At 34.5% G+C, this 27,244-nt stretch overlaps 1 protein-coding gene across 1 annotated transcript in view; it reads right to left on the bottom strand.

Moving 5' to 3' along the window:
- ADAMTS19 (ADAM metallopeptidase with thrombospondin type 1 motif 19) overlaps window positions 1-27,244 on the bottom strand; it is a 140,091-nt gene that overhangs the window by 44,721 nt on the left and 68,126 nt on the right. Inside the window, exons 8-10 of the mRNA XM_053931844.1 lie at window positions 17,556-17,661; window positions 4,955-5,095; window positions 4,235-4,385 (exon numbers count right to left, since the gene is read on the bottom strand). Of these exons, the coding sequence (XP_053787819.1) occupies window positions 4,235-4,385; window positions 4,955-5,095; window positions 17,556-17,661 (398 nt within the window). The remainder of the gene's footprint in view (window positions 1-4,234; window positions 4,386-4,954; window positions 5,096-17,555; window positions 17,662-27,244) is intronic.

The raw sequence follows: 27,244 nt of genomic DNA on the forward strand, positions 1-27,244 counted from the left end.
CTCTTTTTCGTTGTGATCTTTCCCTGAAATGCCTTAAAAATCACCATGAAATATAACCAGTCTCCTACTTCTTTGCAAAGATCACAGCTGTGTTATGACAAGAACTGTTTTAGTGGAACTGACCAGATAGCATTCACATCCTGGACTTTAATCTTAAAATCCGGTATTTAATATTTCAACAATTGCATTAAATTGTCAAGTTTTACAATCCTGTTTAATCAAGAACTACTTCTGGGCCATGTTCTCACTATCTATTATGTGAAACAATGTTATGATCTAATTGATTCTTGCATGAGACATCATGGGCATAAAAGCAAACTTGGCTCCCTTACAAGGTAAGCATGGAGACACAGTATAAATCTTGAACCTGGAGATTCACTTATTCTTTTCTAGGGTGTAAAAATTTTATGTAGGATATGAAAGAAAAGGTCTTTGAAATGAAAATGAAAAGAAAAAAATAAAGTCACCATTTATGACAGGGGAGAAGAAGGGCTACACTTAGGAAAATGCAGGAGTAGGAACACAGTGGTTCCTTCAGTTCTTTGCTTCATTCATTAAATTAAATAATAAAGAGGAATTCTTGATAGCAAGATACTGCATCAGTCGCATTTTTCAGAGGTTGCCATGTAATGCAACTGTGAATGCAGTCCTGAAGTACCCCTTAGCAATAACAATTGTAGAAAATTGTATCTCAGCAGAAATGCACTATTGATTGTACCAGAGATATTTGTAGAATTAAGATTATTTTTCATCATTATTGAATTGTTTTCTTAGTTAAATTGCTGTTCTATACAAACACAGTTGCTTAATGTAGAACTGTATGGAACTCTATTCATTAAATAATCTTCCAGTCTCAAAAAACATAAGATTGTGACATAGTTCATAATTTATTTTTTACACAGTTTTACTGAAGTGCATGAACTGCTCAGCAAGTAGAACATGTCCAAAAAATCCTGGGCTATAAATTGTTGGATTTACTGACATTTAAATGAACCTTCAAGGAGCATGTTTCTCTCATTTCCTGGCTTGTGAACAACAACTATAACCATAATAAACTTCCAGTTACTGGCAGAGTAGGACAAACTATACAGAGATTAAAGGAAGTAGTCTGGATACCAGGGAATATTCAGTGATTACCTATGCATAATTAAATAATTATTGTAATAAATTAATACAGTAACTATGCAATATGTAGTATGTAACAATATGTAATATATAATATGTAATATGTAATATGTAATATGTAATATGTAATATGTAATATGTAATATGTAATATGTAATGAAATACTGCATTCAATTTAGAAAGGTATTCTAAATGTTGATTTCTCCAATGGCAGCCATAATAATTTGTACAATCAACACAGAGAAATTTGAGTCATCTTCATATTAAGTAAAATGCAATTATTTGCAAGGTTAGATTCAACATATTTGTTACTTGTATCTAACATATTTTTACTTCTGAAGAAGATGATAAAATTAGCTACTGAGTAACTGTGCTTCACAGTTAGATGATGTTGGTGTTGCACAGTCCATGTGCTAGAACTCATGAAAGATTTCTGGAAAGTTTAAATGGTTTGGTTCTAGCCGAATTCCAGTGGTAACTTTTTTTTCCCCTTTCTTTTCATACATAGGAAAAAAACATGTAAAAGAAGGACAACTTTCTTATCCTCTGGGCTGTACTCTATCCAACTGAGTTTCCCCTTCACCACAGAAATATTATTTCTATTATTTAGAAATTCTATATCTAATTGGACTAGCAGTAAACTTCCATAACAAGTGCCTAAGCTTTCTGTAAGTAGCTCTTCATGTCTAGAAACTGAGAATCAAGTCTCTTGAATTTTTTTTTTTTTTTGTTGGGAGGAAGTTAAGAGTGTAAATTTTGCTTCCAGATAGAAGAACACAGAAGAAAACCAACAAGGTGACTTTACCGAGGTTGGGAAGGAAGCTTTGGAAAAATTCTTTTCTACTTTCACCATGTTTTCTCAATTTTGTCCTTAGTGTCATTTATTCATTTCTAATAGATCCAAGGTTCTTAAAAATTCATTACAGTAATTTCTTCGTTCACTATTTCATTATACAATTTTCAGTTTAGGGTTACCAGTTTTGCAGAGGATTTTGGAAAAAGTGCAGAAGATTCTTCCCATTGCTGTCTTCTCAGCAACTGTTATTGGGCTGTCTTTTTTTAACTGTTAAGATCATAAGGTCATCAAGTAACACATTTGGTTTTATAACAAGAACTAAAATTAAATTGCAGTTTGTCAGGAAAAAAGCATAGTTGAAACAAACATGGGCCTTTTGTATTGTCCTGCATCATTCTTATGTTCCTTCTTCACAGCAAACTTGGATCATACTTGGATTATGAAGATTAAATTACAAGGTTAAATTTAAAACTAATATTTAATAATATTAAATAGTCTATTAATACTAATATTTAATATTACAGTAAAGTTGTCAGAAAATATAAAGCAATGATCCCAGAGGTAGGAAAAAGCAGACGTATTTATTTATCTGAAAATAACTGATTTAGCTGAAAGGTGTTCTCTTACACAAAGAATGTCAGAAGATGATTGAAGATGACTAGAAATGGACAATTAGCTATGAACACCTACAACCTAAGTAATCTCTGTGCAAACAGTTGAACACTACCCTGGTAATATTCACTGAATTTAATTTCCTAATGTTTCTAAACTAAGAATGTAAGCCAAAGAAGCCTCAGAGTTATGATCTCAAAGGAAGAATATTTACTGAGTCTATGAAAAAAACACAACAGGCATAGGACAACTTGATTATCTGAATTTAAATACATGAATCAGAACAAAACACAAAGGTAATAAGAAGGGGATTTATCCAGACAAATGAAAACCATATAAAGGTATTATGCAACAGTAAATCTTGACATTTGTCTCTTTCTTCAATTACTTTTGAGAATATTTAATCGTTAAAGAAGAAGCACAAGAAATTCTAAACTCACTACCATTTTCTTGTTCCAAATAGGCTTCTAGAGAATGAAAACAAGAAATTACATCCTTCAGTTGAAAGCAATGTACTGAAAAGCAAGACACAGGTTGAAATTCATAAAAAAAGCACTTGGAAGCAATGAAGAATCTTTGTAGAATTGTGACATTGAGATTTACTGTTCATATCCAGAGTAAAAATGTTTTCAATAAGACAGCTAAAACAAAATCCATTAAACTATGTATTTTTTTTCCTTTTCTCTTCAACTATCCCACTCTCAGCATGCCTTAGTAGTACATATACTGCAATGTTTCCTTTGAGAATCTTTTAGATAAAGACTAGTTTAAGGAAAAGTCTCTGAAAAAATAGTACTATGTCCAAACTGAAAACAGAAGGAGAACTGAAGAACTAAAGGAGAAAGGAATTATGTATTCCTGTTTAGTATTCCTAACCTTTTCAGGCTACCTGCCCACTGATTCTGAATAAATTTTATTTCACAGTTCCTCTAGTGCCTGCTCCATCAATCCATACTCCATGCTCTTTACATAATTGTATATCATCTTTCCATCTTGTCTTGGTTAGTGTCTTAAAGGCATCAAATATATTTAGTCTCTTCTACTGATGTTAAAAAAGGTTGACTTTTCTCTGTAAAAAATAATTCTTAAACTGCTTCTTCAATCAGATGTCTACTAGTATGAGCTCATAAAATTTTATGAAGACCTGTTCAATTTTGTTAACCTGTCTTTTTAAGGCTAATATATAGTGACACTGCTTCACACTGGCATGAAGCAAGGTCAGCAAGCTGACTCAAATACTGGAACTCCTCTTGTCATGGCACTGTACAGCTCCACCTGGGCTCAGAGGTGCAGAGAGCCCAGTTAACACCACTATTACTTTTCCCAGTTTGCACAGGCATAGCATAATCCTCTGAAGGTCAGAATAGATGTACAGTACCCAAGCCATAATAAAATGGAACCTAAATAATAAATTGCAAATATTCCACTTGCTGCAACAAGGTGTCTTAACGCTATGATATCTTATGTTTCTAAAGTACAAGGGAAGTATCAATAAAACATGCTTCAGGATCTTCAGAAACCTAAAGCAAGACTTACAAGATAAACTAATGAATATGTGCATATGAATTTTTGGAAAGCAAGTGTAAAATCCTTACTTCAAAGATATTATATTCTCTTTCTATCAAACACATGTACAAAAGCTACTCTTACACAAAAACTAGATGGTAGATGCATTTTTTTGAAGTACAGACATAGCCTTACCTGCATTTCTTGGCAAAAGGAAGCAGTTGGTCCAAAAAGAATCTGACACTGCTCATCTGCAGTGTACATCATTCCTGGGAGCTTAGAGGGAATAATCACAGAACTGAGGCTCTGAGGATTTGTCTGTACCAGACAGTTACTGGCCTTTGACCTGGTAATATGCAGAGATTCATATGGTGAGAAATCCAAGGGTTTGATTGCCATGCCAACTTAAACTTGCATACAGCATTCAAAGTGCATGGACAACTACAATTTTCTTATTCATCAGCATTGGGCTGCTGCTCATGTTTAAAATGATATGGCCTGCTTCTTAAAGTTAATATGTTCTGTTATTGTACATTTGCAGAAAGACAATATAATTGATCAGCATTTCAGAAAAGTGCTGGACAACATTTTAGCATAAAATTTACTTAATGGATGAAGGTTTTGGTGGCCAAACATTTCAGTACACAGCATATTAATATATAGTAAACATAGTGGCATATATAAAATTTCTATAAAAGTTAATAAAAGTATAATCATGTACAATAAGACATGAAAATATAAAAATCTACATAATTGCTGAATACATATTTTAATAAATCTAATATTAGATTGTGATGATTTAAAATATTTTGATGGATTTTGCAAAAAAACTTATTATTTGAAAACAGTATTTCAGTATATTAATTGCATCTATTTCTAAATGACATATAGTAAGAGTTCTTCTCTTGTATATACCTGAGAAATCTTTCCAGATCTTCTCTGCTGCACTGAGACCATGAAACATCCCCAAGATTCTGTCCTTTAATCCATTCCCCAGACATGATATGGACACCATCTGCACAGGATGGGTGGTCATTGTCATGGTTTATCCCCATGCTGAATTTTGAAGTTTTTAAAAACAAAACAGAGTGAAACAAAGAAGCAGGTTGTTTTCAGAATTTTTGTAAGTTAAAACTCTTGCAAGGGCTGTAAATAGCTCATATATATTACATGTGGGAAGCCCCTCTTGATTATTTTTTCCATGGTATCTTTCATAGAAGTGCATGGAACTATGTGTAGACGACAATTTTATAATTAAAGATGGAAGTGGAGCTTCATTTATTTGATAAGAAATATTGCATTCTAATCAGTTCAATACATATTTTGGACAACTTTTTGAATTTTCAGAACTGCACAATTGCAAGTTTAATGAATACTATTTCTCTTGTAAATGGGCAACATACTCTTATTTTTTAAGATCAGTGAATATTTTGGCAGTGATTCTATCTTCATTCTATATGGAACTGATTGGTTGAAATTTTATAGAATACTAAAATGATCACTACTTTGATGTGCAATTATTGTCTCTAAAGAAAAAAAAACCTAAATGTGTTTTCAATCTCTTCTTAAAAATAACACTGATGAAGAAATTAAATTGACTTTGATTATTAAGACTTAGCATCCTTATGCATCCCAGTGAATTCTCACATTTAATCACTGCAATGAAAAATTCTACTGAACATCTGTGTTGCATCCCGGGTTTGGGTTCAGATTAGGGGTTCTGACTTTTGTTAGTTTGCTGGTTCTGTGTACCCTCGTGCATCCCCCATGTTTCCCCCCCCCCGCGGTGGTTAGCTCCAGGCTGCCTGCCATGGGAGCTCCCCCCTGCCACTCCCGTGGCAACTCCCTGCCCACTCTTGAGGATTCTGTGTCCGTCACCCCATTCCCGTGATCCCACTCACCCCAAAGCCCCATGTCCGTCCCGCCGTATTCCCGTTGGTCGCTGTGGTACACGTTATCACCACGGCGTCTGTATTCATTGGGCGGGAGGGCTCCCGTGATCCCTGTCCCAACCCTATATCATCCCGCTCCCCCCCCAGTGCCACTTTTGTCCATGCAAGGTTGGGAGTGGGCTGTGGCTTCTCCATTGCGGCTCTCGCGGCCAATAAAGCATCCTGCCGCCAGGCGGATGGATTTGGACATTTTCCCTGCCTCTTCATTTCCTCCCTCGCGCTGACGGCAAAGCACCGCCAGCCCACCCCAGAGCACGGCAGCAGAAACACCCAGAAATAGCGGCAAGCACTGGCCCCAGCGAGAAGCCAAGGCAAGCTGGGCACTCGGGAGCTGACTGGGGCTGAGAAAAATAACACACTGCCGCTCATCTGCTTGAAGCTGCTGTTTCAACCGATGACTCACTATCACTCTCATTCAGAATTAGCAAACAGAGAGGAAGAAGAAGCACCTAAATAAAACTAAGATTTTCAGAATCAGCTAAGTGGATCATGCTTGACTGATATTACAAGAAATAAATACACTCAGCTGTTTTTGGAGATTTACAAATGGGTGTGAGACTACTCTCCAGAGTATTGGATTTAAAGTAGTGCTGGAATTTTGCAGCATTACTCTACCCTGCAGAAAAGCAAAACTTCAGGTTTAATAAAACTCTATGCCTTGTATTGATTCTTTCACTTACAGACTGCAAAAACAGAGTAAGTTTGCTGTGTCTACAAAAACTGGAGTACATTGTGGTTCTCCTTATTTCACCATCTCACAGTGGCAAATGGCAAAAAAAAGTCTGTCTCCCAACACTTTTATTCTCCACTCTATCCGAAAATCCCTTCATGAATCAAATTATACATAAATTTGCAATTTGCTTTACCTTGTGTTTACTAATGAAATTAATGGAAATATCATGTAGGGCTTTACCTTGCCTATCTCTTGCCTATCTACCTTCCTCTGTCTCTTACACTGATGTGTACACTTCACACTCTAGAGCACTGCAACAGTGGCTTTTGCATAAATTGGATAATTTTGCTATCTGTAAACCATATAACTGAGGCACGCAAATGTGTCTGACTCTGATTTTGGCCTCTGTCTTTTCATGACCTGCCTGAATGGCACAACACAACTACACAGAAGTGCCTCTGCATTTGCCTTACGTTCTTCTTGCATGCCTCATATGCAGAATTCAAGATGTCTCTATCTCCAGAGTAATTTACACCCATAGGAACTGTGGAGAAAGACACAGGAAAGCTGTGGATATTTAACCTAGTGGACTACGTAAGAAAAAATTTTGCTCACAGCTTCCTTATTGCAAAGTATTAATTTAAAAATACTCATTTGTCAGTATCATATACACTGTAGGATTTTAACTAAAACATTTACAACACAAATCTTGACAAAATTTATTATATAGTTCATGGCTCCCAGTTATGCAGAGTGGAATCAACACATTTATGTTATTTTAAATATTTTTAAGACAAAAATTACAAACCCCCTGTAATTTCTAATTATGATTATTTCCCTTCACTCTGAAAAACAATTCTTGAAATTAGACTTTGTCACAAAATATTCTGTAAGGTCAGCCAAAGAAATGTGTGGTGACCTGAACCATGATCTTGACTATTTCAAAAGACCCTAGCCACCATTGCATACATATATATATATATAATATATATATTAGTGTATCCCTCTTTTTCCAATCTACTACCACAGAAACATTTAATAAAGTTTATTAGCACAAGAATTCTGAAGAAAACATTGTATTTTAAAGCATGAAGTGGTTAAAACTGTTGTACATATAACAGCTGTGTTTATCACTACATTAAGCACTAATAAAAAACCTAATTCCAATAATCTTCCAGCACTTTAGCTGTCCATACTTTTGTAACAGTTCTCCTATCTTGCCTTAACATTCAACTGTATTTCAAAATATCTGTACTAATCCAATGGAATTCATTCCTCAATTCTTTTCCACCTCCAAATTAAGTACACATAAAAAATCCAGAAAACAGTAAGTGCAAGTATTGAAACCTTTGCCTACCTGAATGAATAGGCACTCAAAAATGCCTATTCAAAAGGCAAATACACATTGTAAGTTAACATCAATTAACTAAATTTCAGGACAATATCTGAGAAGTAAGCTAAAGAAGCAACAGAACCTGCTCTTAAACATTCTCAGGAATGTTTTCTTCAGTGAGTGTTTTTGATCTCTTCTGTAGCATGGTAATGGCTGCATATTTTTATCTGACGTAGTATCAATTACAAGACCACATAAAAGTCAGTGTGCAGCACAACTGACTTCTGATTTCATTCCTCACATCACATTGTGTGTAGTGAAAAAAAGAAGCTGAACAGTCTTATTCAACATGAGAGTAAGTAGTGTAAGCATGCATACCTACTTCTCCATTAACAATCAAGGATATAACATTGCTCAGTGCTTGCAGTGGTAGTCATGATATTTTCTAGCCCCCCCTTGCTGCACATGAAAGACATAACTACATCCTTTCACTGATACAAAGGTACCACAGAAACATGTCTGTGTAAGGTGCTGTTCTGTCTCTTCCTATAGAATGAATGTATTATGACAGCACTCAGCATAGTGCTCCCTCTCCTCTTTCTCACAGCTGTGATCATTCAACCTCATACAAGAGTAGAGCAACACCATGTGCATGTGGGAAGAAGACAAGGAGTTTGGGATTATAAGATAACTTTGTAATAGCCTGAAAAGACACAATTAACAAAGAAGACACTGCTGTATTTTAACAAGTAGTACTTCATGTCTATATATAGAAATAAATTATATTTTTAAGAAAATAAATGGTATTTATTTGGTGTTGCATAAAAATGCTCTACCCATTCTGGTTAAAGGCTATACAGAGCAGATAAAATACTCAAGTCGGAAGAATTCTATAAAATTTTTTCCCTAAATAAAATATTAGCAATATTTAAGTTCACACTATGCAATTAAACTATATTTTAATAATCTCAGTTTTAAAGTATTTTGACAAAAAGACTTGGTCCAATAAACTCTACTAACAGTATAGATCAAGTCCACTGAAAAAAAAGTTTTTATCTTAAAAAAACCCTAAAACTTGTTTAAAGGATTTTTAAATGTGATACCATATATAAAACTGGAATAATTTTTGCAAAATTTTTAATATGCAAGTAGAAATAGTATAAAGAAACAACATCATTAAATTCTCTGTATTTGGAATTAGTAACTTGGGCCACTGAAAGTAGAAGAAAAATGTTAGTTCAATATTTCATTTAAAAAGCAATTATTTTACAATTAACTACTGTTGCAATTCTATGTTTATTGCAAAAAGGCAATAGAATCTCTCCTGTAATTTTAGAGAACAGCTTATATTCTTGCATTCAAAATGCATTCTAGTGTCAACATACTGAAAAAGTACCAAGTACTACAATTTAACTTATGCTTATTATAGTGGAGTATTACAAAATCAAAGCTCTTTTAAGCCTCAAAAGAAGATCCTCGGTCATTATACTATATTTAAATAAGCTAAATAACGTTACGCACACACCTTCTTGAAATAATTAGGTCTGCATTGCTATTTTATATTTCTTCTCACAGTAGGACATCAAAGTTCTTATGTATCATATGCTATTTTCATGACAATATGCATTTGCTCAGTCACCCCCCATGCTTCCAGGTGAAAGCTTTTTGTTCTTTATTCATTATTTTTTTTGTGCTTTGCAAATGGTAGATGATAGTTGTCACCATCCTATCACACTTAAAATGCACATAGTGCACCTGAATAAGAATGATGTTGTTAAACCAGAAACAGGCAAAGAATGGAGAAAGATTAAATAGTATCGAAAACCTATTATACAAGCAATGAATTCGGTTAATTCAGATAGATGTGGAGAATTACTTTAGGCTTATCTGTAAACAAAAAGTGAGAGAATCAAAAAAATTAAATAGAACAACTAAAGTTCAGATTTTCATAGTCACTAACAGTGACACAGATTAGGAATAAGAGGCAGATTAAGAAAAGTGCAAGAGCAAGTTCTGGATCAAGGAACCAGCAATGTTCAGTATAATAAATAGAATGTTCAGTATAATAAATAGATTCCCAAATACTAAAGAATCTATTTATTCCAAGTCATATATAGAACAAGAGAATGTTGAGTGTGAATTACAGATCAAGTATAATACTACTAGTATGAGCTCAGGAAAGACTGAAAATTACTAGAAAACCTTCCCCTTGTGAAAGAGAAAGTAAACTTCTGAATGCAGTTGCCAGTTTATACCTGTGATGTGTGATCACATTCCATTTGATTTGTTAAAAATTCATATTGGTATAAGTGATCATTACACAGTATTTGCAAATTCTCTGCAACCATTATCCTAGATATTTTTCCATTTTGTGAAATGGGTCACTAACATAATAAATTTTATTACCTTAAAAATAAAAAAAAACTTTTAAAAGTATTAGTAATAACAAAGTGCTATCTTCCTTATTATTTCCACTGCTTTCTTTTTTTTATCATTTTGCGCAATATTACACTGGAATGATCAAAACTTTTTAAACTATGCACCCCAAAATTACAAGGTTTAAAAGCTTATATGGAGTTTTATAGTACAATGATTTTCACACAAGTTTGTCTGATCTGAAATTCTGCAGTATCATGAGGACGTATTTCATAAGCAAAAATAACACCCCTTATGTCACTATCACAGACAGACAGAAGTTACACTACTTTCTCAGTACTTTATTTGCACTTTTTCAACAAAATGTTTTATTGCACTGCTATCTTTATAAAGAAAAAATATATAAAAGGACCAGACTAACAGAAGGATTTTATAAGCTGTTATATTTTGGCTTCTTGGTTTTTTTTTTAAATCCCAGTTTTCATATGTCCTTTAAAACATATGAAGGCATCACAGATGATTGAATAAATGGGATAAGACACTATAAATTAATTATTTAGCTGAAAGTGAAAGGCAATTGACCAGCTACAGAAAAATTATGACGGTAAAAGGTAAAATATGATTTCTTTTGGAAAGAATTTATCTTCAAAGGAAAATCTACCAAACAAGGAAATCTCAATCTTCTTGTTAAAAATTATATTTTCAGAAAAAGTAAAAATAAATAACTTTATGCAGCTATTATTTCCCTTTTGTGAATCATTGCGCATTCTCCACAATGCTGGAAATTCAGATTACATTTTCAGTCTTAAAACAACTGGGTAAAAGTATAACATGTATATTAGTATAGGGATATTAACATACGCTGGACACTGCTGTCCAGCTGACTTGGCAGCTTTTGCAGAACAGCTTTCTTCTCTGTAACTCCAATACTTCTACCACCATGCTTCATGGCGCTGGATCTAGACAAACTAGTGAGCCATGGTCCTTTGACTGAAGTATACAAATAATTTAAAGGTTTGCTATGACAGATATATTTACCATTATAACATGAAAATATACATTGCCTCTTCCTGAAGGTTTTTTACAGAGATTATATAATACAGAAGAAGTATTGGCCAATACGATACCCATTGTATTTGCCACATCGTTGAGCTATCTTAAACTCAGTGAAGAGCTATAAAAAAACAGTTTTTGTATTAACAAAAACATTGACATTGTTATGATCTTTTGTCAATTTTTTTCACAGATATTTTAAATGTATCAGACTATCAATTAAGCTTTTGCATCCTGTAGGATGTTTTTCAGTTACTAATTGTTTAGTTTACAAATGTTATCCTAAGGAAAATTTAACATAAATCCATCCTGGAACAGTATAGCCTGGTAGCAACACAACCCTTAATACCTTGACAGAGAAAGAGTTGACTAATCTAAATTTCATGTAAAAAAGAATCCTATCTTTTTACATTACTAAAATGCTGATGCAGTGCTTCTTCCCTATCTCAGTGCTCCATGTCTTCCTGATCTGTTTCTTCAGCTGTCTTGCTACCAGCAAAAGGGTGGTGATGCTTTATTTCTGCCTGGCATTGCAGTGATGTCATGCAAGAATGTGATTAGAACTGGACCAACAAAACTCATTTTTCTTCATGGTTTTTAATACCAGAAACATTTCGAGTATGAGTAAACATAAATGTGAAGTATGTAACAGACTTCATTATCTTCTGTCATCTGTAATCTTAAATATATTTTGTTGTACAATTTTCAGGCCACTGAAGTTTGGAATTATACACCCATGTGCCCAGTAAGATCCAAAACTGATTTAAGCCAGCATAAGTATATGACTGTGGAACAAAGATGTCTACTTTGATATGGATACAGGTGAAAAAGAGACTATCAATTTTTAAAGAACTTACCCACAAAAGCATGAAAATGAATGTAAGGTAATCTCAAGGAGTTGCATGGTTGAGCATCTAATATATATACTTTGAACTTCAATAAAGTAGTTTAAAAAAAGAAAACCCTTTCAAGACCACTCAGTGCACTGTTGGTTTAACTGCAAGTGTTTAGAGCAGTTACCTTACGGATACTATTCCTGACCTATCAGGAAAAAAAAAGACAGTGATGAAACTAGGGTGATTTTGTATAAATCATGTTTGAAATAGAGAATATGTAATGCTGAAATGCAATACAAAACTAAAGCCTCCTCTAATTTTTATCAAATAAATAAGTATCAAGGATACTTATTGCTTATGTCACAGATAGTAAAGCAATACAAAAATAATATAAAAAGAAGAGAACCATAGAATCATAGAATGGTATGGGTTGGAAGGGACATTAAAGATAATCTATTTCCAAACCCACTGCCACAGAGAACTTTCCACTACACCACGTTGTGGTCAAAATTCCACCCTGTCTGGTCTCGATCAACTCAACATGGGGAGTGCACAACTGCTCTGGACAACCTGTTCAATGCCTCACTAGCGTCACAGTAAAAAATTTCTTCCTAATATCTAATCCAAACCTACTCTTGTTCAGTTTAAAACCATTCCCCCTTGTCCTGACACTATGTGCCCTTTTAAAAGGCCCCTCTCCAGGCATGTCCACATTGTATGCAGCTATGCACAAAAAGCAGGGAATTACAACCATTTCTGTGTAAATCTGTCATGACACAAATAAGTATATGGGAAAGATGATTGCCTATATCTGTTGTGAATGCATTTTTAAAATCACGACAAAGCTCAATTTTTAGAACACTACCTGTACTTTTCAAACTGTTTTACTCAAAATTAGGCTCCTGTCTCTACACTTCAGTTGACTTTGATTTGAACAGAAAACTCATTGGTGACAAAACCCAGCCAAAACAGTCAAAGCTCAACATCTCTGATAGTACCTACAGAGAGATTAATATCCATATCTATGTATCTTGGACTGAGAAACTCAGCTTTAGACCATTAGCCAAACAGAACAGAAACGTTTAAGAAAGAAACAATCAGAGAGAAATGAGAGCCTCTGAAGCTGGAATAAAGCCACAATGACAAGAATTTCCCCTACACCTTCTATCCAATAGCCTAATAGCCCATGGGGTTGCATGGGAGAGAGAAGGAAGCAAGAGTATTTGGGGACAGGTTACCAGCACAGCTTCCACTGACACTGTGGGACTTTTGATAACCTGAGTGAGGATTTCATACAACTTTTTAATATAGTCACAAAGAATATACGCTTTTTGATTATTAACCACTAAATAGGTGATTCAGAAATTCCACAGACTCCCTGTTCATCACTACAAAATATGTGGTAGAATATCCTGAATTTTAGTAACAGTTACCTCTCATATTTCCAAAAATGCTTGTTAGAAAAAGAATGCAGATGTGTATAAAATTAATTCTGAAGAATTCCACCAATTTCTCTTTTAAGTAGCTACATTTAGAGCACTTAATAATTGTAAATTAATCTTTTTTGAGATGCAGAAATTTACATCTGTTCTTTATTTCTCCATCCTTCAAAAGGAATCAGAGCCCATAGAGGACCATCATTTAAGTAAAATCATATGTAGCTTGTTAACCTCAATACCAGCAATTCTCACTCTTATCTCTGTTCTCCACACAGAGACAATGTCTTTTAATTAACTGTTGTTAGTTTTTACTTTGTAATGTGACCTCATTGTGTAATTACCTAATTGCTTAGTAAATTTATTTTAATAAATAGAATATGTTTAATAAAACCAAATCCATTAATGAGATACAATTTTTAATAACTGATTTCACAGATAGAGTTCAAAAATCGACCGTTGACTTACATTAATTCTCAATGTCATTAAAATATCATCTGCATTCAGATACACAAGGCTAGAACAAAGACATTCCATATTGTAAATTGTTTAGTCTGCCATTGTAATATTTAAGAATATTTTCCTTTTAATTCCAAAAACAAAAACAAAAACAAACAAAAAAATCCAACAACACAACACTTTAATAAACATCCATGTATCAGAATGTATTCAATATAAGAGCCCCTTCTCCCAGGCAACTCGCAACAGGACAAGAGGACATGGCCTCAAGGTGTGCCAGTGGAGGTTTAAGTTGGATATCAAGAAAAATTTCAGTGAAAGGAGTTCATCAGAACTTTATATTCATCAATACAATGGCAACTGGTAGTGTCTTTGTTTGTATATGCTTTCAGAAAATGAAAATCAACAGCATCTATATTTTGTAAGTTTTGAATCTATTTGATAATTTATGGGCAAGAATAATATTTGTTGTACAGAATGGAACAGAATTGTTTTTTCTTTATCCTTCAAGAAGCAAAGTCTTTGAGAAAGCTTTTGGTTCTATGCTGCTGAACAAGACTCTTCACAAGAGCAACTAGAATGGTTAAAGATATTACATACAAAACAATCAAGGTAGTAGTTAAATGACCTCAGGATTCTAAAAGAGTCAGTGAAAATTTTCTAGAAAAGATGATGTCTTCAAGGAACTATTTATGACTGGTCTATGGTGAACATTTCATCTCTGCTTCTGAGGAAGTTAAGAATGAACAAGACAAATCTCTGTAAGAAATATTCTAGATATATTTGAATCTGCACAAGTCCTTTCCAATAGGATCTACATTCAAATGTTTGTCTTCAAACGTTTTTATATTGTCTCTTCACAAAGGTTCAACTGCTTCTACCATCCTCTTTGCAATTGCCAGGACCTGGATGGCAAACAGAGACATTCATGCAGAAAAAACAAATATCTCTAAAATATCACCTCATGCTCCTTGGTGCAAGACCACTCTATTTCAGATTGCGACAGCTAAGGGCTCTGACTCCATCATAAAGCAGGGATTTATGCCTTTATGCCTTTGCATCTTTTGCACTGGGGGGATGCTATTTTTTTTTTCCTTCTATACACTATGTGGTTTGTTACAAGCCTTCATTAGTCTGGATTTCTTGAAGAAATGTCTGGTTCAATCAACATCCTGTCTTTTACACTGACACAATATTTGATTTATTCTTCATTTCTATTTTTTAGAAATACTTATTACATTACTCATAGAAAATTGTGAGGATGTCTCTAAGGACATCCAAATGCCATTACTACTATGAGAATATGATGGCTGGGATACCATCATGATTTGTTTTTCCAAGTTTATTTGAATTAGTACAAAAGGATTTGAAAGCTCTGAAATTTCTTGTAGCCTTGTAACATTCTTTTTCCCTCAGGATTTATATATCAGCAATGTAAGTTTTATGTTCCTGTAGGAAGATCATGCAAATTCCTTCTCTTTCACAGTCCAGCTGCAATGCAAGGCCATGAAGATATTCCAACTTTACAAACAAATGCAACATACGTTATAGAGCCTGAACTGTGCTGCAGTCTTGGAAGAACTGCTAGCAGCAACAGTGAGCTTCTCTGTCTACCTTGTTTAATGTACTGCTTGCTATCTAGAAGACCTTAGGAAGTCAAAGAGAGGTTTGATTGTCTTATGCAAGACAAAAACCTTACCACTATGTAACCACATAAACTTTTTAAGATCAGTAGCCCACATTCGCAAATTTGCTATTGCACAATCAACACACCACCCATAACTTTGCAAGAACATTACGTATTACCATTTTTCAGGGAGCATGAGATGTTGTATTTCTTGTTGATTGAGATGTCTCTTTTTTCAAATAGGTAATTTTGCAGCAAAGACTTCTATACTCTAAAAATATTTTTATTGTGTTGGTCATAAAGCAGTATATCTGTTATTATTATTATACGTGCATCAAACAATTTTCTAATTTGCTCTACCAATGAACTTATCTGCAGATCATAATAAGTGATTGTTTAATTCCCCTTATTCTTGGTTTACTGCCATAGGAATAAGTTTACAGAAAATAATTCTTCTTTTCCCCATTCCCTCTTCCCTCAATACCAGCATACGCTACAGCAAAAAATAGAAATAGAATTATGTGTAGCTACAAAACACAAATAAATATTTCTTTTTAGGTCTTTCCTTTATTGCAACTATCATGCAAGCAGGCTGGCTTATATGAACCAGGAGTTTTTTTCTGCAGCTATGAAAATGAAAAAAAAAAACAAAACAAAAACAACAAAACAAAAAAAAACCAAACCACCAAAAAAACCCTATAAAATATCAATTTCATGCAGCAACTTATGATTGTGTCAATCTTTAAATAATTGCTCTGTATTTGCTTATTTTACACCTAGAAAAAATAAATTAATACAAATATTTTAATTTCTATTTTTTTCTTACAATTAACTTCATTTTTCAACATTAGATGCTAGCATCTCCATTCTCAGGAAGCTTTAACCAAATTTAAACCAAGTAACTTTCAATTCAAAATATTTGTCCTAAGATACCTAACCACTCATTTAGCAAAACATCCCTCTCTGTTGTCACTCTGAAACTGACATTATAATACAAATACACAAACACCTGGCACAGACACTGCAGAAAATAGAGCAAATCATACCTCACTTTTATTTTAATTAAAAATAAGAAATTTTCTATTTCTTTTTCTTTACAAGTAGTGAAGCCATGAATGAAGTTCAAATCTTATTAACAGATTTTACTATTGCAAAATATTAATTTTTTACTTTGGGTTAAAATATTTGACACTGAATGAATAAAAACATCCAGCCCAATTGTGAAATACAGTTAACTTCACCTTCATTTTGCCGTCCTTTTCTTCTTCTAAGATGAAAAACATTAATGTTGCAATAACCAATGACTATTCTACACTATAGTGGGATCTATCCTGAGAAAGCCAAATTAAATAACAGCTCTTCCAGCTTATGATCTCATTAAAATTTTTGTTGGCAACAATTGTTAGAGTTGGATCTGTTACACAATACCATAGTCAGCATAGAACAAACATCTTGGGGCACCTGATTTTCCCCAGACAATGGCAGTCTTTCCAGTTAATTTATTTATTTTGTAGCTATAAAGATTTTTGTATTACTTCAAGTCATAAATATTTCCTTAAGCTACATACCATATATTGATACTTCTTCTTATTATTATTATTACTATTATTATTATTACTATTAACAGAAGCACAATTTTTGGAATTTTTCATTTAATTTAAATTCCCTCCTTACAGAAAGAAAGAAAAAACTGAAGTACACAATAAAATTAGTCAAATCGTAGTAGTATTAGATGCAAATGAATACTAGGCTTTAATATCCACATACTTACTTGTGACCCATTTCATGGGCAATTGTAAAAGCCAGATTCAGACCATTGTCCTCTGCAATTATACATTTTCGTTTTTCACTGCACATTCCACTCAGGTATGCTATACCTAGGAAACACAACCACCACATTCAATTATTTTTTGTTATTACTAACTTTATGTATTATGGCATAATTAGACCCAAACAAGACTGAAACCTTGTTGTGGTCAGAACCATCCAAGTATATAAACAGATATCTGACAAAGGTTTACTTACTTGCTTTGCAACCAGTGGTAATATTACCTCACAGTAATGGTTACATGGACTGCAATGTACAGAAAATTCATTCTTTAAAAGCATTGCTGGGTACCTTAATGAGATGTGATAGAACACATCTATGGATGTCAGTACTGCTGTAAAGGAAAATAAATGTCTACAACAATGGGAGACAAGTTTGAACAGGTATTTCCTCTGACAGAATAAGAGCACAAGCACAGAGTTGTACCCCTACAATTATGACTACTAATTACTCATAAAGTGTTCAGCATATTAGTGGTTTTATAAATGTTTAAAAGAGTCAGATGTCCCAGAAGAGTTCACAGGAGACTGCAGCTTGTGAAACATATTTAGTGTAGAAGCTAAAATATCTTAGTTTTCAAAAAACCCATCAAGCCTTAATGGTAGGGTTTTGAGTTCAAGCTCAGCTTCTTAGAAGTAGAGTGTCTCTAATTGTAAAAGCTTGAGGAACATGAAGCTTAATTTGAGTAATGGTAAATTTTTCAGACCACAAACACATTTAGTGGGGACAATTGTCATTGTTCATCATTTGAAAATTTGGAGTAAGCCATCAAAACACTGTTTCAAGTGTTTGGCCTCTTCCCAGGAACTTCCTTTCAATGAAGTGGTGCCCTCCAGTTCAGCATGTTCACATGTTTGCATGTAAAGGTCAAGTTTGAAATGTTTGACAGTATTTGAAATTCAGTCATAATTATCATTCCAATTTAATAAGATAAGCCATTCTTCTTACAATCCAAATATCTGTCAGTCTGTGAGCACAACACTTCACCCACAAGTAGTAGTAAGCCCATCACTATTCTGCCAACTTTTGAATATTGCTCTCAAAAGAACTGGCTGAAAGCTTTTGGATACAGAACTTTTGACAAAAACTGCTATCCAGGACTGAACAAAACAATAACAAGTTAAATTTGAATAAGGCAGAGTATTGCAACATTTACTATTTGTTTCCAAAATAGGGAATAGCCATTGGGATACAAAAGAAAAAGCAAACTCTGGTCAAAGAAAAAAATGTAGTCCTTCGAATGAGACCTCATGCTAAATGTAGGTATCACTTATACTAACTTGAATAAAAAAAGAGAAGAAATGCTCTGAAATGTAATGTTTTATTTCAAAAATGTTATGTTGCAATGACTGAACTATAACCAAGAATATTTCTAAAATAATTTTGTGCCTTATAATTCCACAATTATATGCATCCTGTTTTAAGATTTGATGACCCAACTGAAAAAGATAGAAAGACTTTTAATGCTGGAGCTTGAAGTAGTACAGCTGGTAACAATAACAGAAGAAGTGAACATCAGGGTCCTGACTTCAACCATCATCAGTGAACTTAAAAATTGGTCCAACAAAATAAAAAAAAATCACTCTTGCCATAGACAAAACCTAGTACTGCATTTTGAAGTGCTGGGAGCAATCCTTTATTATAACGCAAAACATTCAGAAATATTCTTCTCGCTGCGCTGGTTTTGGCTGTGATAGAGTTAATTAAAAAGCAGCTGGTAAGGAACTATGTTTTGTGTTTGTGTGAGAACAGTGAGGGTAACACAGGGAGGTACTACATGTTACTCAGCAGTGGTTACACAGATTCAAGGCCTCTCCTCCTCCTGGCACCACCTCACCACCAAGAGAGCTGGGGCTGGGCAAGACACCAGCAGAGATACAGCACAGATGACCCCAGATGAGCAGGATATTCCACACCCTGTAGCACTGTGCTCAGCAAAAAGAGGAGGCAGGAGGCTGCCAAGGGGCTGATGCTCTGGAACTGGGCAGCCTTTGTTTGGTTGGTGGTAAGCAATTGTTTTCAGCAGCATCATTTCTTTTGCTTGGCATTTACTTATCTCTGTTATTTTTCTTCTCATTATTGCTATCATTATTACTGTTATTTTTATTTCAATTAGGAAACTATTTTTATCTGAACTCATTGCTTTTTTCACTCTTACCCTTGCAATTCTCTCCTCCCATTTCACTGTGTGGGGAGAGAGCAAGCAGCTATGTGCTGTTTAGTTGCATTCTGGAGCTCAGTCATGACAGTGTTGATGGCTATTCTCAGTTGGAAAAAACTTACTTGCTGGGATCTACAGAAAGAGAATTCCCAAACCTCCCTCTTCCTGATGATGCTCAGTGCTAATAGAAAACTGTATGATAATCTCTAGCTTTCTCAAGGGAAAAGAAGTGCCCTAACCTTCTTCTAACCTCTAAAATGGCAGGTTTTCCATACAACGTGAGTACTAACAGTTGCTGTCCACTATTCTGATTGCCCCTCCTGTTTACTCCCAAGGAATTATGAATGTTTCAATTTCATATCTATTCTGCAAAAGAAGCAGTCAGCATTATTAGGAATTTTTAATAATACTCATATATTGATCATATAATACTCATATAATACTCAAGTAATGCTCATATATATCCTCACATATCGCCAAACACGTTTCCATACTTGGAGTTCTTTGAAGAAAATTGATTATGTTTGAACTTTGTAAGTTTGGCAGATAAAACATAAGATTTAAATTTCATTGAGATTAAATTAAGATTGCTGATTCTAGAAATGCCTGAAAGTATCAAAAGCAATTAATGCTTTATGACTTCTCCCCTATTAACCAAATTCAACCTTTGTGCAAGCCACATTCAACAGCAACTACTGAGTGTAAATCAGCCTACTAGCTGTGAACTAGTCTTATGTCTTATTTTTGATTCTGAATTTCACATGTAGTGAAAAAGAAACTGACTTCAGTAAGCAGGTGCTCTTGCTTAGTTGTCTGTGCATTAGGTAACAGACAGAATTTCTTCTTTAAATATATTTTTGTTCACTGAAGCTTCCTGTGGTTTATTAACACAGCTGGAACTGCTCCAAGGTTAAATCCACATTAAAAAAAAAAAAAAAGAAAACAAAACCCAACAAAAAAACGAACCCCAAGAAAAAAAAAAAAAAATCAATGAACAATTGCTCCCTTGTTATGATTAAGATATTCCTAGTGAACCCCATAGCCTCAACACACTGTTTCAAATTAAAACACTTAGTATCTGAAAAGTATTAGCTAGAAATCAGTAACTTTATCTCACCAACAATATAAGGAAGGATCTGATTATTTATCTATAAAAAGCTATGGTTTGAAACAAAAAAAAAACCCACACTTGATTGAATACATGTCAAATGTTATATATTCAAATTACTTCCCTCTGTGGATAACTTTTTCTCAAGTTAATTCAGAAGAAAATACATGCCACATCAATTAGAAAAGTTGCAGCTTTGTGCCTGAGAAGAAGCATTTTCTAATCAAATGTGTAAATATCCAAATGAAATAAATGCTGTTTCAAAAAAGTGGAACTTTTCCCCAAGTCATAGCAGTAGTTTATTACTCCTGCTATTAGTGCTACCATTAGAGATGGGCGTTTCATTCTACAAACTATGACAAATGTTCTTGTTTAAATGTTCTTGTTAATAAGCATCTTCATCAAATCACCAACCTACTTATTCTTTCAAATTAGGTGCACATCTACACCCTTTCTGTTGAAAAGTGCTAGTTCATCTGACAAGGGATGTTACACTTAACACTTCACCAGCTGAAGTATCTGAACAAGTCTGTTAGCTTTACCTATTCATTCATGGCCAGCTGCCTGTAACATAAATTTCTCTACCTATGTTAAAAAGGCAATTGTCAGCATTGCCCCCAGGAACAAAAACTCCACAGTAAATAAACCCCAAACAGAATCAGAGTAAGAGACATGCAGTCAAGCTTACAAACATTGGTCTTCCTTACAGTTACCATAAAACACATAGGTTTGACTGTAATACTGCATTCTAAAAGGCTAAAAAACCGTTCTTTTCCTTGTACAATGAGCACTGTAAAAATAGAGTTAATATTCTGGAACTCTAACCACCCAGATTACTTACTCATCCGACTTACACTCCTTTTCCTCTGAATTTCCTTGGTTTCACAAGACATTAAAGATTTTTTGTCATGGTATTAGCCATGTGTTTATTCAGAACTTCTAATAGCATGATCTTCATTTGAATTATCAGTGGTGCACAAAACTCACAAGCCACTACAATTGAAGCATAATTTAAAGCCCAAATACATCTGGCTTTTGATTCACAAATAAATGTCTTAAAGTAAAAAGTACTTTAAAAAATATTTTAAATGAACTGGCAAATCAATGGGCTTGTCAGCATAAAAAACATTATTTAATTGCACTTGATTACTAATCTAACAAATTATTTTTTTAGCAGACCAGATGTTTTTCTTAAAAAGCAGGAGATAAAAGTTTTCCACCAAGCGGACACTTCAAAGTCTAATTTGCACAAGCTGTTCTGAAGAGAGACACAGATGACTTCCAGGAAAAACAAGTTTTGTTAGCTGTCTGTGAATCAGCAGCTCTTAACCACGGCAGTAATCAAAACAAGACAGTTAACAATCAGAAACCTCAAATACAAAATGCAAACAAAGCCCAGGAATATTTATTTTTCTCTTTTTAAGTGAGAGACATAACACTGAGGGCAAATATACCTATATGTGTGTGTGTGTTGTATCTTCACAAACACACATCACTGCAAGACATCAGAAAAAAAAAAATGAGATACAATCAAACAGCTTCTGTTGCATTATTTCCAAATGTAACTTAAATTTTATTCATGTCTTTTGTTATTTTAAAATTTATGTACATCTTAGAAAATCCATGCTTTCAGGAGAACATCAATAACTACACTAATTTATATGTACTAATAAGTGGGTGGTTTTATGTTTCAGAATAGACTATCAAGCTTACTCTTGCACATTGAAACAAACTGCTGCACTTTAATCCTTAGAGCGGGGAAAAAGAATAAAAATGGAGAGTGTGTATGCATGCCATACACATAACTGCAAAAATAAATTTTGAATGTGTGTTTATACAGTTTTAGGTTTTTAGTTCTTGTAACATCTGAAGAGTCCACAGCCTGTAAGATGCTATTAGAGGCATAGGATGGCAAAAGTACTCGAAGATACTAATTTTCTTCCAAAATGTAGCCCACATGGAAAAAATTTCTTCCAAGATGAATACACAGAGGAGAAAATAAGTAAATTTTCCCCACTGCCCATTCCTGGCCTTTGCTGACAAGGGATGTAGGGATGCCCTGAGCTAAAGGCTGGCTGCATCAGTACTATACTTTTAACAGCCAGCAAAGTACTTATTCTCTGAATTTGGGTATTACTTCTTACCTGCATCTACCTGGGTCCATAACATGTCATGGCAAATAACTCTAGAGTGTATTTGCCTACAACAGTACATATTTCTTTTTTTATGAAGACTGCAGAGGGGGAGTTCTAACTCAAATACAAAGCTCTATTCATCTATTCAAAGTAATTTATGTCCCCCTAGACCTCTGTCAGCAATTGCAATGATCAGCTGAGAAGATCTAATGAATTTAGCAACTCCTCTGGCAGAGGTCATTTACATGTATTTGACATCTTATGTCCCACTGCATACCTTACTTACTCTTGTACTACTACAGTCTTTCAGACAAAAGTATTTATAGACAAAAGAACTATTGTATCACAGGTTAATAGAAGACCAACATAATGATTTTTCTGTGGTTTCCTCTTCTTTACTACTCGGTCCTAATACTCAGTTTACTCAGCTGATCATGAGGACCAATGGTATCCTGGGTACATTGGGAAGAGCATTGCCAGCAGGCTAAGTGAGGTGATCCTGCCCCTCTACTCAGCTGATGAGGCCACATCTGAGTGCCACGTGCAGTTCTGGGCCCCAAGAAAGAGAAAGGGCCAATGCAGAGGGTCCAGTCGAAGACACAGAGATGATTTGTGATCTGAAGCATCTCTCTCATGAGGAGAGACTGCAAGAGCTGGGCCTCTTTAGTCCAGAGAAGAGACAACTGAGAGGGAATCTTATTAGTGAATATAAATATCTCAAAGGCAGATGCCAAGAGGATAGTGCCAGACTCTTTTCCATGGTGCCCAGTGACAGGACAAGGAGCAATGGACATAACCAAAACACATGAAATTCCACCTCAACATGAGGAAAAACTTCTTTACATTGAGGATTTCAGAGCACAGGAACAGGCTGCCCAGGGAGGTCATGGAGTATCTCTCTCTGAAGACATTCAAACCCACCTGGACGTGTTGCTTTTTCACCAGCTCTAGGTGAATCTGCTTTTGCAGGGGGATTGGACTGGATGATCTCCAGAAGTCCCTTCCAACCCTAACAGTTCTGGGATTTTTGGAGAACTGGCCCTTACCTTTAGAACTAAAAACCTAAAAGATTCTCTGATCTCTTTCCTCAGTGGCAGCAAAGCCCACAACTTCACATATATACACTGAAGACTACTATTTTTCTTAATATGCATTACCCTGTCTATATTTCCATCTTCTCTTTCACTTCCTTTTCAGTATCTTGCCATCTGTGAACAATTCTTTTTGTCAGTTTTTTACTGAACTATCCAGAATGCTTCAAACCATATGAAAGCATATGCAGGCTACCACTATTCCAAATAGTTTATGAAGTAAGGCAGCTCTGAACTCAAGGATACTTTCTTCTAGTGTAAAAACTGACAAATAATTCCCATGTCTTCTTTTTTTACTTAAAAGCCACATACAAAATTTTTTTTAAAATGTAAAGGAAAATATTTAAGGCCATAACACACTGTAACATGGTCACGGTGTACAGTGAGTATACTTTTAAAATATTTTAATTGCCCCCTTTTTTATTTTTAAAGGCAACATCACCAAGTGGAAAACATGTCCATGAAAATATGCATGAACAGGAAAATACACAGATGGAAAAGAAAACTGCATGGTGTTAAATGAAAAGCAGAAAGTCATAAATTTGAGAAAGTCACAACTTCCTTTTCTCCTCATTTAACCTTCTTTCTGTAATCTAAAGAGAAAAAAAACCCAGCTTGAATAGATTGTATATAATTAGTATTAAAGAGGTCCTAGATGATTCTACTCAGATGAAAAAATGAAAAATTGGATATGAAGTTTTCTGCAATAAAAATTTTCTTTGCTTCATATTTTGTCATACTATGAACATGAAAGAAAAACCAAATGTAGCCTTTCTAAGAAGTAATTCAATTTTCTAAGAAATTGAAACAGTTTACTTTAACTTCCTCATGGCATAATTTTCATGAGCTACTTTTCTATATGTTTGTTTTACATGGCATAGAAAATTAATAAGAATCTTGATCTAAATTTATAAATTAAGCATTTGGACTGAAGTAGAAATGTCTATTTTTAGGACTTACACAATGAAGACTTTCAGTTCCTAAATTACCTGGGTAAGTTATAAGAGTGCCTTATGAAATCTTCGTGGAACTGCTGTATACAATCAAATAAGATGTGACTTTGAAGACACCTCACTTAATTTGGCAACAAAACTGAATGAGGCTCACCTAGCAAAGGGAAAGTTTGTTACTTAAAGAGCCAACAACAAGTTTTAAGCTTAGCATGAGAACAGCTCTTACCAAACACATGCATAAATAAGTTAATCTTGAGGATATGCTTTTCACTGATGCATTGGATAGACATGACAGATACGCAGCTTACTTTGAATGATTATCACATGCCCCAGATAATGAGTTTGGGCCTGCTTCCTACCATAAAACTTTATGTACAACAACAAATGCCTTTGTTCTCTACGAAATGGTGAGATGGATGTCAGTGAACTCTGCAGCATACCACAGGAAGCAATTTTAATAAGTAATTCAAACTTGGTTTCTGTTTTACAACTTGTTCTACAATTACATCTTCTTTAAAGGTGGGCAATGTGACAATGCTACTTGCAAGTCTTTCAGGCTTTCCCACACAGACCCTAAGGAAATACTGCTATGAATGAATTGTCACAATCACCGGGAAATACATAAACCAAAGAATACACTTCCCTTTTACTTCTTTACCTTTGTGACTGCATGCACTACTACTCCAGACTGACACACTTGTGTAGTGCTACAAGGTGCACATGCTATGAAGACTGTATCTTATTCATTTGACTGTCTCTACACTTCTGAGCAGGTACATATATTCAATTTTCTTTTTCTTCTCTTTTGGTCTTTATTTAGTTCATCTTTAATTTTTCTTTTTCAAACCTGCTTTTCTTAAATAAACCTGTTTATTAAAAAAAAAAATTACCTTTTAGTTTCTGGTCAGGACACACCTAAAAGAGGTGTGGTTGGCAAGGGTAATGTACTTATGAAGCTGAATGTAGAGAATGACTGACCACAGCTGCTGCTGCAAAGAAAACTGAACCCAAGAGAGACTGGAGAGCTAGTTTTAGATAAATGCCTATATCAGTTTAGTGGATTAACTCCTTGTGGAAATGTTTATGCCTGAGTTAATCAAAAGAAGATGAATGGCTTCTTGAGTTAGCCAGCCCAGCAAGGGGTAAGTGCAGCTCAGCTCAAAAGAGAGTATAAAAACTGAATAATTGACAAAATGAACTTTGAACAGAGCAATGGGCTTGACCAGGCTTTAACACACATATTCCTCCCCAACATCAGGTGATGCTCAGCGTCATGGCAGTGAGCCTATGAGGGCCAATAGTGAGAATGAGATTTGTATTCTGATCCCACGGTATATTGCAATGGCTACACAATAGCTTGCACTGATTCCAGTATATTGTCATATCATTCTGCTAAATCAAAATCCCACATAATATCAAATGTCTTCAAATAAATACATTTTGTTTTAAACATTAAAGATAAAAGAAAAAGTAATACTGTTCTATACACCATCCATACAACTAGCCTTTTCTAAAACATTTTCTCTTCCTTGCTGTTTTCAGCTTGAGTCAAGTTCTGTTCAGTTGCTGGAAACTAATCTCATGTCAGAGCATGCACTAGCTCTTCAAACTATCACAAAACAAGTGGACCGCTGTGAACATCTGGAATGTGTAAGTGACTATCTGTGTTTAATAGTGCCACACAAAAGCTTGATAGAGGAGGTCTTGAAACTGAAAATTCTCTCCGAAGTTCTTTTAAGTTATTCCTCAGATCATTTAAAAGTAAATTTCCCATTGTAAAAACAGATAACAGGAAAAAAGTATTATGAGACCTGCATTTTTGCTTCTGGAACACTTTTTTAGAAATAAAACACCTGATATATGGGAACAAATCCTCCATGCTTAAACAGCCTGATTAGTGTTGGATGACGTGTATCTGGTATTTGTCCATTCAAAAATCTGTAAGAAATAGAAGGCACGTATTTACTAGGACAACTATTTAAAAAGAGTTAACTTAAACAAAAAGAGAGAACAAGTTCATTTTCTATTGCAGTGTCCTGGGTTGACTATATGATGCTTTTATCCCCAATCATCTGTACTGTTTATGTTGAATAATAATTTTTGCACCTCTAAGACTTGTTCTGAGAGTGAAGGGGGGAGACAAGAAGCACGCAGTTTGTTTTCAGAAAATGGCACTCACTCCTC

The sequence above is a fragment of the Vidua chalybeata genome, chromosome Z (assembly GCF_026979565.1).
Source record: "Vidua chalybeata isolate OUT-0048 chromosome Z, bVidCha1 merged haplotype, whole genome shotgun sequence".
NCBI lineage: Eukaryota > Metazoa > Chordata > Aves > Passeriformes > Viduidae > Vidua > Vidua chalybeata.